This window comes from Blennius ocellaris (genome assembly GCF_963422515.1).
Source record: "Blennius ocellaris genome assembly, chromosome: 21".
Classification (NCBI taxonomy): domain Eukaryota; kingdom Metazoa; phylum Chordata; class Actinopteri; order Blenniiformes; family Blenniidae; genus Blennius; species Blennius ocellaris.
In genome coordinates, this window is record NC_137670.1 from 9800542 (window position 1) to 9820306 (window position 19765).

General features: G+C 40.5%; 1 protein-coding gene across 1 annotated transcript; it reads left to right on the forward strand.

Annotated features, from left to right (window-relative positions):
* Positions 1-16234: 16234 nt before the first annotated feature.
* LOC308145565 (bone morphogenetic protein 2) lies at positions 16235-18375 on the forward strand (the record flags this gene model as incomplete). The annotated part of the gene is made up of 5 exons (XM_080517031.1): positions 16235-16487; positions 16617-16756; positions 17416-17532; positions 17699-17873; positions 17957-18375. 5 exons carry the CDS (start codon positions 16235-16237, stop codon positions 18373-18375), a joined length of 1104 nt encoding a protein of 367 aa, XP_080373157.1.
* Between the last annotated feature and the right edge of the window lie 1390 nt (positions 18376-19765).

A 19765-nucleotide genomic window follows, 5' to 3' on the forward strand; every position in this document is an offset into this window, starting at 1 on the left:
GGTAAATTGCGCCCTTTCTACTGCTCACTGAGCTTAGTGTGGACTCCCTCTGGGATATAGTGAGATGACAGAAGGAAGCTTTGCGTAAGCATACCAAAATTTGATGGGATTTTGTTTACTTTAGTTGTGTGCCATTGCTTTCTTACAGATGCAAATGTACTGTACATTCCTTGACGTGTGTGTGTGTTTTTTTTCTTTTACAGCATAATATTGTTATGAAATTATGAAGCCAATTTCACTTGGAGGATGCCTTTTTTTTTGTTCTTTTGGCTTTACGATTAAGTTATGTTCTTTTGTTTTGCCTAAGTTGTGTTGTCTGTTATGTGCTGGAGGGACACCAACATCTGGGACATGCAGCAGCTACAATCCAGGATTAAAGTCTTTGGACTCAGATGTTGTTTTTGTGCCTCTGAATAATAGCAACTACGTTAAAATGCCAACTTGAATTTTACTGAGTTTGAATCAACACAGGACAAACCGTCTTTGGTACAACTTTGTGTTCTTTCAAAGTTAATTCATTCGTAAAACAGATCAAATTTAATTTGATGTCGATTAGGAAATGAGATTTTCCTTCTTTTTTGTTGTTGTTGTAGCGAGAAATTGAAATAAATCTACAAGATAGTTTGTTGAAGTGAACAGTTGGCTTGCTTAAGAGAAAAATACAATTGACACAACTCACCCGAACACGTTCATGTGACCAACTGAAGGCATTTGCTGTCTTTGTTTCTCCTCATTTCACCTTCATGCTTCTATCAAATATGGTGTAAGTTGGTGGCAAGTGAAAGCGCACTGTTAATTAGAACAAATCCCAAAGGACAAAGACATTAACATAATCTACTTAGGCGTATCTTTATTGCAATGCTTTACAGTATTGACGTAATCACAGTGGGAAAACTCATGCAAAAAGTAATAATCAGCATGTTGTAGAAAAGCCATTCAAGAAAGAGCTCCAGGATGTGGACCATTTCTCTCCTGTTGACAGTCAAGACCCCAAGTAAACCTCGTAAACAGAGAAAACGCCAGAAAAAAACCCAATTGTGAAAGTTCTTTGGTTACATCTATCGGTGAATGGTAAACACATAGTGATTACACTGCTGACACATGCAACCAGAGGATAATGCGCAAATAAACACCCTCCTTCAGCCAAATGAATCAAAACTCATTGGACCACATTGCCCCTGTGAGAAGAGATTTTCGAATTGAGGACGTGGAGTCAGTCGCATGATTTCAATCCAAGTTTAGACAGGACTGGAAGCAAAGACCCCCACATAAAAAAAACTGAAAAGAAAATCAAGGAGCCAACTTACTTTTATCCAACTGAAGACTGACGTTGGTAGATGAATTCAAGGAGATGGAAGTTTTCCTGTAAATGCTGTCTTTATTTACTGCCTGCGATTTGAAACTACCAAAGATATTTGCAGAGTTGAAATTAGAACTGTTCTGAGAGGAAATCTCTAAATAGAGCAATAATGATTCTTGGCCTCCTCTCTTTAGCAGTAATTTAACAGCCATCGTTTGTCAGTCAAACAACTGCGAAGACAAAACCGTCAGCTCAAGTGCATTTTTCTCATGTTTAAATCAGCTCAGTGGTCATCAGTCGCTGCCGTTTTGACAGGAAAAAGTAGTCAACTCAGCAATCTGAATGGTGATAAACATTCCCACCGAGCAATTATGCATTAATAGAAGAAATCAAATAGCAGTAGCAGCACCCAGGCCAGGCCTCACACCTCAACACATGTATGTCTATGCACGAGTGTGTTGCTATAAAAACCAAAGCTGGCAGCGGCGAACATTTCTCAGTCATTAATTAAACGTAATTACAGTCAAACCGAACTGTTATCAGCCTGTCCTCAAACATGCCTTTTGGTTGAAATCTGAGCTTCACTTTGTACATTTGGCATGGTCTGATCCACTCACACTTTATATAAACACTTTAGAAATCCTTCCAACTTTGAGCGGACACACAACACACACACGCACACACACACACACTCACAAATAGACACAGAGTGTATCTACAACTCCGAGCAATTGAGGCACTTATCTATAAATGAGGTCTGTCTAAGATTGTTCATGGAAGCTTTGCAACAAAACCACAATCTGCCTGAAGCATGGAACCAAAAACGTAAAGAGCATTAGCGATGTTTTTTTTTTTTCCCCCTCAGCCTTTGTTTCCACACTTACATAAAAGCAATATTTTCTCACATGCGCTTCGTTTGTTTTATTATTCAAACAGGCTGAATCCTTCTACGTAGGCTCCTCAGATTTGAACTGATACACGAGATGGTTTACTCAAACCAAAATTAACATTTAAAAAGCCCCAAATTTACCTCTGAGGAATGCTTTTCCTGCACTACTTCTGAAATTATAATGGAGGGGGGGGACTTTTTCCAGCTTGTAGCAGAAAGTCTGGGTATTGAAACTCAAGCTTTCAGTTTGGAGATAAAGTGTGAAGGAAGAGCCACAATGCATTGGGTTTGCTGGTTTGAGGAACAGAGATGAGAGACTGCAGAATATTTGGCGCACAAGTGTCCCACCGGTCAACCAGAGTCCCATTAGGAGCTCAGCACTACAATGGAGGGAGAAAGAAGAGGAGGGTGATGATGAAAAATGGATGTGCGTGCTGGATAAGTTCCATATGCCGCTCTCCGCTCAGGCAGGAGCAACAGGCCAGATCGGGTTGCACCCATCGCAAGTCCCGACACCCGGTCATCGGTGAGAAAGCAGGGAAGCTGACCACAAATCAGAATCTTGGGTTTCTTTATCCTCTCACATCAGCCTTTTATGTGATTTTTGTCCACGCAACCAGCCAAGATTTCCTTCTGAGAGAGAACCGTGACCTGCAGTCTCATCACAGTTCTTCAACTTCGAGGTCTCAGCTGACTTGTGCTTATCAGCTGATCTCCATATTCCTCAATCTTATGTCTTGTTTTACTGATACATATTCAGCAGAGGAACTCAATTTAGATGTATTCAAAGTAGCATTCATTGTTGCTCTGATGCTGTGAAACAATATACTGTCTATTGGAATAGCTGATTCCAGTCATTACTATTAATCTTGGCTGTCCATTGGTTTGGCTCTGAAGACTGATTTGTCCTTAGCTAGTCAGTGATCAGGTTATGATTTCGATCTGCATGATATCTCATGACTCTCCTCATATTCTCCTCAGAATTGGTAGTTTTATATTTGACAGTCACTGAAATAAGAATCCAACTTTGTCATATGTCTATACGAATGTGCTTGTACTGTTAACGTTAACTGTTAACGTATTGTTCTGTAATGAAACCACACGCGTGTGTGTGGTCATGAATCTTTCAAAAATGCAAAAACGATGAGTTATCACTTGAAAAGCTGTCCTGGGAATGGGGCCTTAATCGTCTCTGTAGGTTTCAACCTCTTCGTCATCTTCTGGAGGATTTGGTCCCTCTAACTGGAAAGCCTCAGACTCTGCACGATCTACAGTACAAGAAAAAAAATAAATAAAGAGAGAAGAATGAGTTGCAGGCGATAGGCAAAGCTCCAGTTTTTCCTCGCACCATTTGTGCTCAACGTTTTTTTCTAAACCGGTGACCAGTTTACACAAATACAGAACACAAGAAAGGGGAGCGCGAGATGTGTGCTTCAGATAGCAGACCTCAGTAATAATGAGCTGGTAGCATGATGTATGTGCCAATTTAAATAACGTAAACCCCCTCACTGCATCTGGAAACTTTACACACACACACACACACACGTAGATGGATATAATATCCACTCGCAGAACAGCACATGGCAAAGCACACATGGCATTGACAAACAAACATTAACCTTTGCTGCTCCACGTGCCCGGTTCCCTGGAGCCGCTGGAGCCATAGCTACAACAACTGGGCTACTTCAGTCTATTTGGCCAGTCCGCCTTAATCTACATCAGTGCAGCTGCAGGAGCCACAGGATGTTGGCATACTATGAAAAAGAGCAAGAAAAGGAGAGGGAGAGAGAAAGGGAGAGAGAGAGAGAGAGAAAGAGAGAGCAGATATTTCCCTCCTGCTTACCATCCCGTCAACACACCCATTACTTTGTTTCTGTTCAATGTGTAACGTCTTCATCAGTCCCACCGTGACGAATGACGACTCTATTCACATTTAGTTGCATTTATTCATTTCTGGGGCTTGGAAGTGCAGGCTGGAAACACACTGCTGACTTACTGCAATGCCACCTCGACTCGAACTGTTCACTGCTCACATATTTAGCAAAATCAACAATGAGACATTTTGTCTGTTGGTCACTTGGGAATTGTTGCTCCAACACCAGCTACCATAATTTTCAGATTATAGGTCAGACTTTTTATGGGGAAAAAAAAAAATCTATACAATTGTTTTACCGGTACATACCATTTTGGACCACTAGATGTCACTGTTTGACAACAGAATGCTGCAACAGGAACATTGCTATATTTGACTGATAGTGAAAGTAAAATGCCATCAAAACAAAATTTTAATTAAAAATGATTTAATGTGCACCAGGAAGAGTTCAGCGCGTGTGAGAAATTTGTAAGGGACAAATCCGTCAGCTCGAAGTATGATGGTCAGAGCTGAGGAACACATTCACAGAAGGTTCTCGAATAGCAACTACTGGCTGAGGTTGATCTACGCGACCTACACCACTGTGATTTCTTTATTTTTTCCTCTTCATGTCGCATTTCCGGCGGATGCAGCTTATATTCTATAAAATACGGTAATGCTGTTTGAACTGTCACCAAACAAAAAGCTAAAAATTAAAAGTCAAACTGCTAAAATGTTGCAGAAAAACAGCTGAAATGTAATTACACGTTTGTTATTCCATATGGTAAATTAAACTTCTTGAATGCATCAGTTTGATATCAAAACTTTAGAAGCTGCATTTGCCTGATTTTAAAGGTTATTTGTGTTTTATTTATTTATCCCTTTTTATTTCACTTGCATCATTTTTGAACACCACTCGCACCACGTCAAACCTGTTCTAGGGTGTCACCTCCCAAATTCTAAGGCCTTTACTGTGACCTTTTCTTCTTAAAATGTAGCTTCCACCTCAAAATTAAATGAAAAATCATCTAAAGATGGATTTTTCCATATTTTGCTACGGTGCCATTACATAATACCTGTCTTTGCTTCTTGAACATGATGAATGACTGTTAGAACTTGTTTCTTGAAGAATGTTTTAGGGAATAATTGTATTTGCCACAGTCTTGTACACAGTGTATTATCGCTTGTTGGAAATATTTGGTATCCTTTCAGTGATTCATAATTCCTAAAAAAAAAAGAAAAGAAAAGTTAAGAATCTGCCGCTGTGGCAATTGACTGAAATGAAAACTCGGCCTATAACTCGATTCGACCCTCCTGCTTTCTGTTACATCCCCCTGCCTCCAATTTACTTCCTGTTGGCCTGCATCCCTCCATCACTGGCACCGGACTGGCTGCACATGTTGGCACTGGATGACATGCTGTCAGCTCACTTTGCTTTTTCTTCGCATTAGCAAGGGGCAAAAAAATAAAAATTCTGTTTGTGAACAGGGTAATAAAAAATAATAATTGGGAATATTAGCGCTACCTATTTGGTCTTACTTCCAGAGTTTGACCCTGGAGAGCAGAAAAACTGAGTTTTTAGCAATAAAACTGTAGACTAAATAAAAAACAGTGAACTTTATCACTGTAACAAGCGAACGCGCAGTAATAACTCCGCCGTCACCGGGGCCGGCACACTTCAGAAATCAAACACGAGAGGATTTCTACAAGCCATGCAAGTGGCCGACCATGATAACAAACAACATAATGAGCAACAGGTGAATGTCATAAGGCAAACTTTCTACCTCCGACACGGGGACGGACGAATATTTCGGTGATTGGGAACATCATCGAAAACCACAACCATTTGCCAGATGAAGTAGCGTCTGGCTGACTTAATGACAGAAAGGTGAGGTCGCCACGCCGAGCAACAAGGAAATTGGGAAAAAGAAAACATAAATCGAATAATAACTGGCCGGGAGCCATGTACAATACGACTCAGTCTGCGGCTCAAGCCAAGAATAAATGTTTTCACATTAAAGCTACGATTTGAATGAGGTGAAAGATTGAATTCAGATATTGGATTAGGGAAGTTGAGAATGGAAGGTTAAGAGCTTGGAGAAACGTTTGCTGGTAACGTTTCCTGTGAATGAAAAGTTTGATATCTTGGTGATAAATACAAAAATATTTAAAAGCAATGAAGTAAAACAGCAAGTTTAGGCCCCGTTTACACAAAGAAGACTTTTGTTGTGTTTTGGTCGTCCATTTAGCCGCGAGATCCACTGACAATGATTCTGAAGGTGTAACTTTTCAAAAAAGCATGCAAGCATGGGTGTCAGCATGTGCTCATACAGTCTGCCAACATAATTATTTTCATTTGTCTCCTGCAGTATGCTGCCTCAAAACAAACCTAATCTGAGGTTTAAAACTAAAATTCAGCTTCTTCAACCTCTTGGCCACCACTGCTATCAATCTATCACATATGCACACAAACTCCACTTTTTGTGCACCATTGAAGTTCTCTGCTGTTTTTCCAGGATGAAAATGATATGATGAAAGTATGAGCCAAGTCTTCATTCATGCTGGGACGAAGCAGGAAGTCGTACCTGACCAACACATGTGCTCCGACTGCCACCAGCCCCGCTGGAGCGGAGGGGGATATCCTCTAGTCATCCTAATGGCTCCAGTGAGCATTAATGTATTACTCCCGTCTCAAGCATGGTGACGGAGGCTTACAGAATTCCGTCTGCACGGGGGCCGGCCTTCACTTCCCGCTTTGTGTCGCCGTCTCCGTTCTCTGTCAGTCCCCATCTGTGTCTGTCACACCTCACATTAGACCTCTTTAGTGCGTCTTCCTCCAGAGCCTCTCGTTTTTCAGCTCCCCTCACTGCAAAATGTCATCAAACTGCATTTTGATGGTTTTATGAGGGAGAGATTTAAGAGAAACATCAACATAGATTAATTCAAAATGAGTAAGTACAGTGAAGGGGAGGGTTAAGGAAAGTTTAAAGGATACAGGTTCGGACAAAGATGTACTGTTCAAAAGACTTATACAATTAATGTTATTTCATTTGAGCAATTACAGAAATGCCCAACCCCGGGATATCTTTAACCTCAGCATGACGTCACACTGAATGAAAGAAGGGGTGTGTCAATATACTTGCTCTGCCGGCCAGGTCAGGTTAAGTTTGAATCACAATGCCAAAAATGGGACGAGCCTTACAAAGACAACACGAACAGCTGACTTGTGAAAAACACTGAGCGCTTAAACGAAAGTAAAACTATTGGGGAAGATGATCCGGTGGCACTGACAGATGGTAGGACTTTATTTAAATGTTTGTAAAAGTGGAATAATGGCTTTCTGTGATTCTGTAATTAACCTTCAATGTAACTTTACGTAGGACTACAAGAAAAAAATACTTTTATACTAATGTAAACACTGCAAATGCAAAGGAGACAAAGTACACTTTTGTATTAACCCTTTATGTAGCAAGTATAATGTACTTCCAGTCTTTTCTTGTATTTTTATAACTATTTTATATTAATTTACAGAAAATATCCCTTTCAGGGCACTTGTACAACAGAAAGATCATGAAGGCTTTCGAAAGTCAACCAGTGAGTACCTAACTTCATTTTAACATATTTATCATGCTGTAAAAGTTGGGAAATACAATGTAAAGCATTATTGTAATGTCTTTTCCAACCGATTCCAAACAAATAACAACCCATTTTTGCGTTTCTTCAGGTTTGGTCCTGCTTATAAGTAACCAAAACAACCAATAGAAGCCACCAATTGTGGAAACAATGTGCACCATGAACGTGATGGAGTTTGTAACTTTTTGGTGAGATCCAGATTATATTTGATCACATTATGATCACTTTTTTAATGAAGAAATTAGGTTTTCCATACAATTTGTGTTGAATGTATTTATTTTTTTGCTATCAATTTTTAATAAATCAAGATTATCTGAAATATGACAGATTTGTATATGTAAAACCTTTGAAATAAGGTTGATTTTGGTCAATTGAAGTATTTTCAACAGATATGATCAAAATGAGACTAAAATGTCTATAATGAAGTGTGAAAGTTAAAGGGATTAAATAGTGACATGCCCACATAAAAACTTCAGTTTTCTCTGTCTGGCCCATAAAAATCTTCATGCGAGCACCAATATCCTGCAGAGTTTAATGAAATTGCAAGAAAAACTCATGAACAATGAGCTAGTTTTCTATCTGAAATGTGATCAGTATTTAAGTGATTTGCACTCAAGTGCAGCCAAACAAAATGTGTTTAACTCAATGATACACAAACAGTTACAATATAATCAGCCATTACTGGAAAGAGCCAGTGAGTACTCAGAGTGCTACTGGAAAAAAATGAACCTTCAGGCTAATGACTCCAACAAACGGCTAATTGGACACAGGAGTTGGCCAAACTGAGGTCCACCTAATGAAAGGAGATCCGAGCCGGGTGGAGAGCTCCTCTGATTTGTTTGATGGAGTGAATCATGCCTCACAAAAAAAAAAAAAAAGACATTCTGTTGCTGTGATAGATTCCCGGTAGCTTTTGACCAGGACCGATTGATTTTCAGGAGACTGGAAGACGTCCCGAGTCTTCTCAAGCATGCATAGGATTTCTAACTGTTGTCAGTAGTGCACTCCCAGTCCATATTCTCCTGGGATACAGTGGTTTTATAGTAAAGAGTCAGTGGTTTTGAAATCCAACTTAGTCTTCTACATCATTTTCAGCATTTCTGGCGTTTTCCAAGAAACATACATCGTTCTCGAAAACTATTCTGAAACAAAAAACGGAAAAACGATGCTCTTTCAATTTAGACTATGCTGTGGAAATGGGGCCTTGAATGATTTGATCAGATATGAATTTTGTATATTTATGTTTTGGCTTGTTAAATTTCAGACTCGCACAGCAAAATCTCTGGACTGCGATTCCACATTGAGCCTCTTCCACCTGCCGAAGTCACAGAGAGGATCCGTTTCTGTGTCATTTTGATCGTGTTCATCAGAAAGTACCATGGAAAGAGAACTACCACATCAACTGTCTCTTTCACTGAGAGAACTTTGTCAATATGGTTCTTTGTTTCTTAAAGAATATGATCAAAATATACCAAGAATGAAAGCTATTGTCGATGAGCTTCAGAGGATCGATGGCGACACCAAAAAGCTGCAGGATGAAACCAACAAGTCCAATGTCACGGGGTGGGGCTTGGGAGGACTTGGAGCAGTTGGAGCAGTAGCAGCAGCGGCCGCAGTGGGAAAGTTTGTATTACATGAACCAAAAGTTGCAATTACACCTGCAGGGGGAGTGATATTTTCACTCGCCGTTTTGTGGTTTGGGGTTGACAAAGCTTATAAAGGCAAGGCAAAGAAGGAGTTGGAGGAACGAGATCTGAAGAGACATGCAGAGCAGTTGGGCGAAGTGTTCATGCTCAATGTCGGATCACAGAAGAACGCTCTGGAGGAAATAAAGGGAGCGTCGAGGCGGCTAAACAGAATTTCCTCCATGCTGAGCACAACAACTGGAGCACAAGCGGAAATGAGTCTTTCCAAAGTCGATGACTTTGAGCAAGTTCTGAGAGAGATGGAGGATGAAAGCTTTGTCAGTTTAATAGCCAAGTTAGCTGAGCAGGGTCAGGCAGCCATGGAAGCGTTGCAAACCATGACAGCCAAGCTTCAAGACCTCAAAGACAATTAGCTCTCAGTTTGACGTGTGATTTCTGTTTCAACAAAAATTTGACAAAAGTTGCCAAAAAACACAAAACAACCACAAAGTGACGGCAAAAATTTCTGTGAAAATTGCAAGAATTGACCACGAAGAGGCATATGAGACTAAAAAGATTTTTAACTTGTTTACTTAAGTAAAAATAAGTCTGTTCTCAATCGTAATAATCGCAGAAGTCAAAGATAAAGATACAAATTAAATGTTGATATATAAAGCATATTTAAAAGTGCTTTGAAGCTTTGTGCGTCATTTTATCTGAATCCTCCATTAAGATTGATAATGGTCACCAACCTTTTTATTTCAGATTCATTTTGTTTTGTGTGAAGGCACTTTGTACAAATGTATCCCAATATCTTGGGTGAGTTTTTTTTTCTTTATTTTGAGATTTCAGAATAATTCCTTGCTGCTTGTGTGTATGGTGTCTTGAAAAATTTACATTCTTGGGAAAATGTCTGTAGTATTTTAGTTGTTTGATATGAATGTTGGCTATTTAGTTATTTAGTTTATTTAGATTTGTACATTATGTGGACACAGGGTGGCGGTAATGAGACAGTTTGTGTTTGTATGTAGAGGGTCATAGGTGGCAGGAAGAACAAGGCACAGGAGTTCTCATCAGTGAACAGACCAGCAGACAGATGTCTAGGATAAAGACATACAACTGTACAGGAAAACGTTGGCGTATTGATTGGCTGTTTTCTTCAAAATAAACCATCAACCAAACTGCAAATCGACTGGAACTTCAGTTTTTGGGTCTGTATCCGTTCACTCCTGCTGCCAGGGCCAATATGCTCAAGGCGTCATGGCCTCCAGGGGGCGCCACAAAATGAGAAAAAAATGTACCTTGAATATAATTAAAACTGGTTGTTTTTATTAACTATTAAAATGTATAAATGCACATTGATTAAATGTGAAGCAATGCCTAATGCTTATTATTACAGATGAAAATGTCAAATCAGTCTTTTTGTATTTTGTTATTTTGCTCAGTTGCTGTATATTTGTATTGCATGATGTAAATGTAGCTTATGTATTGAGTTATTGTGCTTAAATTGTTTGGGGTTGATTGTTGTAGTTATAAGTTATTACTATTTATGATGTATCCCCTTATTTCCAAGATTTATATCTTGTGGTATTTTGGGTTTTGTTTTTATTAATTGACTTATAATGTGTTAGTGTTGTAGTTGTTTCCTTCACATTTCTTCACAAGTATGATAAGGGTGGAAAAAAGCTCTTATTATATTACTGAACAGTTCATAACTTGAGAGAGTGATCACACTGACTACGTTTAGGAAACACGCACCGCCAGAGTGTATCAGCATTCAGGCTCACGCTCTCGCCCTGGCTGAGACTTTTGGCATCTTCAGTTCTAACGAGAACAAAAGCCGATCACAGTTCGGGTCAGCCCCTGCATACTAAAACAGTAAACACTGTAGAATTAATGTTGTTGATAAAATAGGTGTTAAACATAATCGTTGCTGCCAAAGGCTCTGCATCAAAATATTAGAAGTTTACCAGAGATTGTTCTCTTATGGGAAGTTTTACTAATTTATTCAGAAACCTCTTACTTTTTTGTTGAAATGTTTCAGTTATACAATCTGAATGCGTTACTGAAAATATTCTGAATGATCTACTTGAAATCTAAAGGTCAATATTGTATTGACTGGGGTTGTTTCTCCAGTTCTCCTCATCCAATGTGAATCAAAGCCATGAGATGATGCAGGTTGCTCAACGAAGTGGTGGTGGCAGCTTGGTGGGCCACTTTTCTTCCAATCAGACGGTTGTGAGCAAAACGCTTATCCTCAAATCGCTCTCCAATGGAGGTTGAATGCCTTTTCTTGCAAATGTCACATTTGTATTTCAGGTCCCGTTTAAACGACAACGGTCCTCGGAGCCACTGAAGATGTGACTTTTTGAGAATGCTGCTACCGCACACGTTTCCAGAGTGTCATGACTCAGTCCATACTCTCCTGGAACGTATTGTTCTCTGCACGCATATGTGTGGTTTCATTACAGACGACAAACAACGGCACCACCTTGTGGCCTGGGGTGCTAACTACATCGTTTTGAAAACGTTGCCCTGTAGATGTGAAACTTCTCTGAAGCGAAGGTGTGTTTTCACTGGAAATGTCAAGTAAACGGGGATCAGTCAACTTTAGATAGTATAGTAGATTACTACACTGAGCAATCTCTAGATATCAGATATCTCTACAAGCACAATTTTTTTTATGATTTGAGATTTCAAACACTAATAAATGTAGAAGATCTTGTTTGTATGTCACCAGAGGTGACGGAAAGCAATCCCCCCACCCCAAAAAAAAAAAAATGAAGTCACGTTACATTGTGGCTGACTTCGACACCCTTGTCATATGTTTCCACTTTCACCGTGACTGTATTGCTCTTCATTATTGATTCGACCAGAGCTGCAGCAGTGGCCAGCACTCGGAGCAAATGCCTTCCATGTGTCTCTAATTGCCTCGGTAGACGTATTTAACATGGGACAGAGTCATTAACACATGGGCACACTTGTCAGATGTGGAGCCAGGCAGCCCTGGGTAACGCAATGTCGTGATGTACTGTTCAGAAAACACGAAACGTGAAGATAAATGAGTGAATTAATTGTTCGAGATGATAAAAGACGATGCGGGATCTCAGAATCCTTTAAAGTGAGTCAAAATCTAAAAACCAGAGTCTTCTTGAAGTTCCCATCAGAAATTTAAGGTGGTGTTCAAAAATCGTGTCGAACCTTTGTCAGTTTGAATTGCAGGGTTTTTGTGTTGCTATACCCAAGCCAATAGCTCCATCTGCTGTTCAACTCTGACCAGTGCATTCGTTCAACTTCTTCACACTGGAACGTTTCATGATGGGCTGAATTGTTTGACCTGGACAGAAATGGTCAGCACTAATGGGAGCGTCACCCACATCCACACCCACTCACTGCTACTCGGCTGTCAAGCATCAGGCCAGTAGGATAAAACCGATCCGATTGGCAAAGCGAGACCTTCCACAGTGAAAAAAGTCACAAAGAAAATGTATAGAAGTTGTTTAAAGAGAAGTTTGCAAGTTTATTGTATTGTATATTAAAAAAAAAAAAACCCTGAGTGAACCCTGATTTGTCAATCAAGAGCCGGTGGATAAAAGGACCAAGAGCAACTGTTTGTGAGTTTTTGCAGAGGCTGTGCCAAGAGGTCAGTTGTTGATTTGTAACCTTAGTGCTGAGAGAAAGACACCTTTTTTTTTTTTGGTCACTACTATTGAAGAACTCTGTTCATTTCACTCTAATCCTCACACTCCATTGCTGCAATCTCACATGCATGTTTCAATTGTGGGACAAAATCCACACACCCATAAAAATCACACAAACTCTTCACAGAAAGACCAGCCAGTATTTGAACATAGGACTTTTCACTGTGAGGCTCCAGAGCAAACCACTGCTCCACTGTGCCGGTCACTTTACAAACAAACTATGCAAAACGGTGTCGGAGAATTCAGAGATGCTGGGGCTCAGTTGGAAATTGACATGATTTGTTGGATTCCAGTTCCATTTTGCATTCTGCTTAATGATTCAGTTCTTCATTGATTCTCTTACTGATTTTCAATTGGAGAAAAGGTGAACAAGCTGGCGAATTACCATCAACTTTGTTTAGTTTAGAAATTACATACAAAGTAAAAATGGATTTAAAAGTTTAACATATAAGTCATGATACAGTGTCAATGCATGACCAAACAACTTCTATTCTTAATATATTTCATATATTTATTGAAAATAAGTGGTTTATACTTATATCGAGCTGAAAATCCGACCCACAGGTTTGCTTCCAGCTTCATTTTAGCCTTCAGTGCACGCTTGTAATCTTTCAGGTCCAAGGCCGTGGTCTCCCCTGAGAACATCTACGTCAGAGGGCTTCCCTTTAAGCCTATCGGGAATCGGCACATGGTCAGTGTAAACACCGGAGGACATCCCACACTCAGCAGCTGTCTCGTATCGGTCCATGTGCTCTGCGAGGGGAGGGAAGCGCATGCTCTGGGCTTTCATGGGAGTCAGACTCCGTTACCAAGCTTTTGATTCCTTCCCTGAAAGAACCTCAAACATTCTGTTTAAATTTGAAGATCACAGCCACTGTTGTAATATCTGTTTGGAAACCTCTGGAGGTTAATAGGAACCATTATTGCAAAGTGGATCCGACACATCTCACTTATTGAAGTGCGATCTTGACCATTTTCAGCAAATTGCTCTGGCAAGGAGAAGACACTGTGCAACACTGATATGAAACACGTGTTTGGGGTCTTTAGGGTTAAAATACATGATGAAGAATATTGGCTTCAAATTATATCTGACGCCGCAAAAGTTTTGGATGAACGTCATTATGTGGCATTGATTTAGAATCTATCCAGTGGGGAAGATATGAAAGTGATCAGTGTTTACATCCGTTTGGAGAGAATTTATAGAGAATCTGACAATCCTACACCAGCAACAGCAAATTCAGCATGTGAAATGATGAAGTTACCAAATGTGTTTACTTTTCCAATAACGACTCAAGTTCTCCAGCCACGTGTGCGCTAGTTCCCTGTTTTCCCAGGATGAACATGTTGTGTGCTCCAGAAAAACCAACAGTTCAATCAACAGATGAAGACTTTACCCATGAACTTCATCCAGGACATCTCAGGCTTCTCTTTGACACGACCAACTCCACCTAAACTCCTTCTTTGAGTTTCCTGCTTCTTCACGACATGGACTGACGGCCATCATGAAGCCTCTCGGCGTCCCGACCACCTGACATTTCTCCTGGCGGATGTCACCGTCACCAGATAATCAATGTTATTGTCGTGCTTTAGCTTTAATGCAGCACTTAATCAGAGTATATTCCACGTGAAGTGCCGGTTTATTCTTTAACAATAAAAAATATGACACGAGTCGGCATAAAACACAAGTTCTGCTCCAGCTAATCTAATCATGGTTTGATCTCATGGTGTCTTGTTGACACTCTTTACAGCAAGAATCAATCAGTGGCTTATCTGACTGTGTGGCCACTGAAAGGGTGAGGTGCTTTCACAGTGTGGCTTTAAAACAAAGTAATGGGCCACTAAATGAAGGGATTAGCATTCCTGTTTAATCACCATGAATTTGATTGACGATAAGGTGGCGGGGGCAAGGCTGTTAATCAGAAGGGATGATCCAAGCCTTCCTGATTGATTGGAAATCATCTGGGATCAGACCTTGACGGGGGAATAAACACTTCAGCGTGATGCGAAGTGAGTCACTGTTTAAGCAGTGGGAGGGAACGATGGCGACCCCGATCGGAGAGGGGGAAATGGGAACGGGCAGCTTTGAAAGTGCGCGTCACATGCGTCACAGCACCGTTATTCGTTTGCTCTCTGGCAACTGGCCTCGTGCTGATAACAGGCAACCAGGCCCAGAAACACACGGGGAGGGGCGTCGGTGACGAGACATCATAATGATGTAACTTGATGTGGTCAGCCTCTAATTGATCCCCATTACAGGGGTGTAAAGCCATCATGAGACAGGGTTTGTTCCTAAAACTGAGAATAAATTAACAGATTTTAATCATGCATAAAATGATCATTCTTCCCTTTTCCTGACTTGAAAAATAAGTTGTAATGGGTGCATCTTCTTCAAGATTTGTAGAATTTGTGTAAATAACAACAAAATATGGAACTTGTGCCTAAAACATTTTTCAAATAAATACTGAAGTTTTTGCCTTTTTGCAAAAAATACCTTTTATGGTGATAAACAACTCAAATCATTGTGTGTTTCATAGTTTTGTGCAAAATAAGACATGAAAAATACTCATCTGTACACTTTTTAAATGAAAGATTTGGTTTCCACGGTGTTCTGTTGAACTGTTATGGCATTAAATTTGAACTGCCAGCTCTTTCAAGATCATTCCTTACAACAACAAAAAAATCTGTAAACTCACTCAAATGGGCAAAAACCTCCATGTTGAAGAATATTACACATATTGTTGTCCTGTTTGGTAAAATAAACCTCAATGAAATAAAACTTAAGCACGTTTTGAATGAAAAGAGGAGAAAATGTTGAAATTATTATGCTGTATGAGGCACACAAGTTGATAGAAAATCACAAAATGTTCTTGATATTTGCCCTGTTTGGCCGGATCAGAGCCTCTTGCGGGCCTGTTTTGGCTCAAAGTCCTTATGTTTTACACCTCTCATATCGAGCCGCATATTCCCTCTACTTTCTGAAACAATGTCAAAGCCAAACTCTGACATAAGTCCAAATCAGTTAGGCTGGATCAGTCATGTATTCTTGACCTTTTGTATCTGACCTCCGTAGGCGCTCACACCTTCCCTCAACCTTCTTCTGGATCCGTCCATTAATCACGGCTTAATCATTTCTCGGTATTTTCTGGATATGTGGGGGCAGCTTGTCAGCGGGGGCGGCCTTTATGTGCCACCGCCCCGCAGGTGCGGAGCCTCACTCCGCCCCGGCTCGTTGATATGGCAGCAGGAGCTCCCCTGAGTCTTTGGCTCCTGCTGGCTGTACAGCTGAGATGCGTCTCTCAGCTGCGGATCCCGCAGGAGCGCCTGAAGGAGCCAGACGCGCTGCTCAGACGACCCGCGGTGGCTCCCGGCAAGAAGGCCCCTCAGTTCATGGTGGATCTCTTCAACACGGTGTCGGTGTCCGATGGGACCCAGAAAACCCAGAAGGAGATTTTAAATGGGAACATAGTGCGGAGCTTTGAGGATAGAGGTGAGTAGGAGCGATGTGAAATGCCGTGCGTAAAAGGATCCCAAATGCGCAATTACGCACGATTCCGAACATTTTCTCCTTTTTTGTGTGTGTGTTTTTTTTAATGGAAATCATAACATGTTTCTATAGGTCACGCTGGAACGAGATTTCACTTCTTCAACTTGTCATCTTTCGACAAAGAAGAGAGAATGGTCAAAGCAGAGTTCCGCTGGTTTAGAAAGAAACAAAACTTTTTCCTCGGAAAGTCGCACTTCTTTCATTCCTATAAGGTAAACCGGTTTTGTTGTGGACTGCGGTTAGTTTATTTCAATGTGAGTCACATTTAGTCTGAAAATAATGACCTGCAATTAGTTCATTACAAGGAATTAGTCATTAGTAATAACTTGGACGACAGCGGTGGGAATGTATTTCAACTGTCCTTTTGAAATTTATTATAGTGTAATTAGATCGATGATGCAATAACTATTTGTTAATGAAAAGAATAATAGTGTGAGAAACATACATAGGGCTTCATAACTCGTGAAACCCCGTGAAAAACACCTGTATAACCTTACTACTGGTTTTATTCATTCATAAAGTACAACTACTTACTCTAAGCTAGAATCAGAGTTTTTACTACTCACTCAATATGAAATTGGGCTGTATGTGGTCCCTGAGCTAAAATATGTTTGAGACCTCTGATATAGATATTTAATTAATTCCTGATTAAAAATAGTAATTTTTTCCTCTGGCGTTACTTTGTTTTTCTTTCCGTGCCCCCATTTTCATCCATTTGACAGAATATTTTGGTTGTGCCTTGACCATATTAACCACCAAGATGAGTAGTCATCCTACTTCGGTTTTTCCAGACATGTAGTAACCACAACCTTTTTAGGAAAGGATTTCAACAGCTTAAAGAACCAACATCTGTGTGTTTGGAACCATCCAGGTGGAAGTGTTTGAAGTGCCTGACAGCCAAGTTGACCCACAGCCTGGAAACCTCATCACCTCCAGACGTGTACCCTTGTACACACAAGAATGGGAAGTCTTCAATGTCACTCAAATTGTGAGAAATGCTGTCAACATTTTGTATTTGTTTGCACTTTGTTCTGTACTTTGAACGAGAGATGCAGTGATACACATTTTTTTTGATAAGGCAAGTATAGTTGATGTAGCAATGCAGATTAGCGTCGAGTCGGGCATATTCAATCTGATCTCTCTTTGATTTGAAGGTATCGAAGTGGCTCCAGAACAGCCAGAGCAATGGAATACTCGTCGTGACCTCAAATCCTTTCGAGAACTGGAAGGACTCGTTTCAGCAGAAGGAAGATCAGTCGGACAAAAACGCCTACCTAGTCATATTTTCAGATGATGGAAGAAGTGCAGCATCACATCAATCGTTCTTGGGTATGATCGGAAGAGTTGTGTTGGTGTGTGGGTTGCTTCTGCTAGATGTCAACCTGTGATATTTGACCACAATCCCCCAACAGGACAGACCAAACCTGCAGCAGCCGCCCAGCTCAGCCCGCCTGACCATCGCAGCAGAAGACGCCGTTCATCTTTGGGTTTCTTATCCAACAGGGAGCCCCGGTCCTGCCAGCGGGTTCCCCTTTACGTCGACTTCGACGAGATCGGCTGGTCGGGCTGGATCATCTCCCCCCGCGGCTACAACGCCAACCACTGCCGTGGCTCCTGTCCATTCCCTTTGGGCGGTGGCCTCACGGCCACAAACCACGCCACGGTGCTCTCCATCATGCACGCGCTCAGGCTGTCCAGCGATGCGGTGGAGCCGCCATGCTGCGTGCCCGAAAGACTGGAGTCCATCAGTCTGTTGTACTTCGACGACGACGAGAACGTGGTTCTCAAGCAGTACGACGACATGGTGGCAGTGAGCTGCAGCTGTCAATGACAATGAACCAACTTCCCCTGTAGATTAAAACCACGTATGTTTGCATGTCTTCATGGTTTGCTGTTAATCCATTTGTCTATAATACCCACGTTTTGAAGAGACTGCTTTCAAACTGAATGGTTGCACAACTACTAAACACCCTCTTAGAGGCAGTTTAATTTTTGGACACCAGGAGAACATTGAGGTTCCCTCAGAAAAATTGTGTTTGCACAGGAAGAACATGCAAACTTCACACACAAACTCCTAGCCTGGATCTGAATCTGCCATGCAACACCTCAGATCATCATCACTGCTATTAATTGTCAAAACAACAACACTAAATATGCTACTGATAAATATGACAGCACGTCAGATTGTATAATATGAGGGGATGTACACCTCAGAGTGTCTCCTCACCACTTGTCAGGGAATGAAATACTACAGAATATAGATATATTATGATTTATTACTCATTGAGACGTTTGTGGTAACTTTTAGAAGCCATAGTAGATTGAATGAAAAGTCAGCTTTTAAAGTAATATGATTTATTAATGGGAAATGTTGCCCAAAGTGTGAGACTCAAGAATACAACAATATACTGACCCAACAAGGATGTGAAGGTGGACTCGAGCCTTACATCAGAAATTCAAAAGAATTTTAGGTTCACATTTCAGAATGGTTTTCACACCAACTCGAATCATAAGCAGTGTTTTGGGTGAACTAATTGATGTTTTAATTTAATCACTGTTATTTAAAATATGTGGATTCAAATCATGTGATGGCTCCATTAATAAATCTACAAAAGCGTTTTTTTTCTCAACGTCCTATAACTGCAAGAATAGTTTAGTGTGGCCACTGTCTCATTGCAGGGTATCATAGTTGAACAGGTACGTCAGAGGTGACCAAACTGTGGCCGGTGGAGACGAATTGTATACCATCAACTATTTTCAATTTGGCCCTGTACAATTATCAAGCATTACATACACTTTTTGTTCCGGACTAAAAGCTTTATTTAACTTTCTTGTGTAAACGTATACTGTGTATGTACTGTATTTGATGTGATGATGTTTGAATAAACTTGACAAAATTTTAATGAGACTGCGAAGTTGGATATGCTACTTAGGAATCGATATACATTCTACCTCTTATTAAAAGTTTAAGCGCTTTGTAGACTTATAGGTTTGGATAATAACAAGTAAGTAAACGCAAGATGAAGTTTTCCCTTTTTTATTGCTGTTATGACAGAGTATGATCAGCAGGTAGCAGTGTGGAGCTGTAGTAATAAAGAAAAACTACCACCCTGCATTGTCAAACCTGCAATATTTATATGCACCTCCCCGGATATCATACATTAAATTACTGAAATATAATCATAAAATAATTGTGTCAATCACATCCTGATATAATTGAT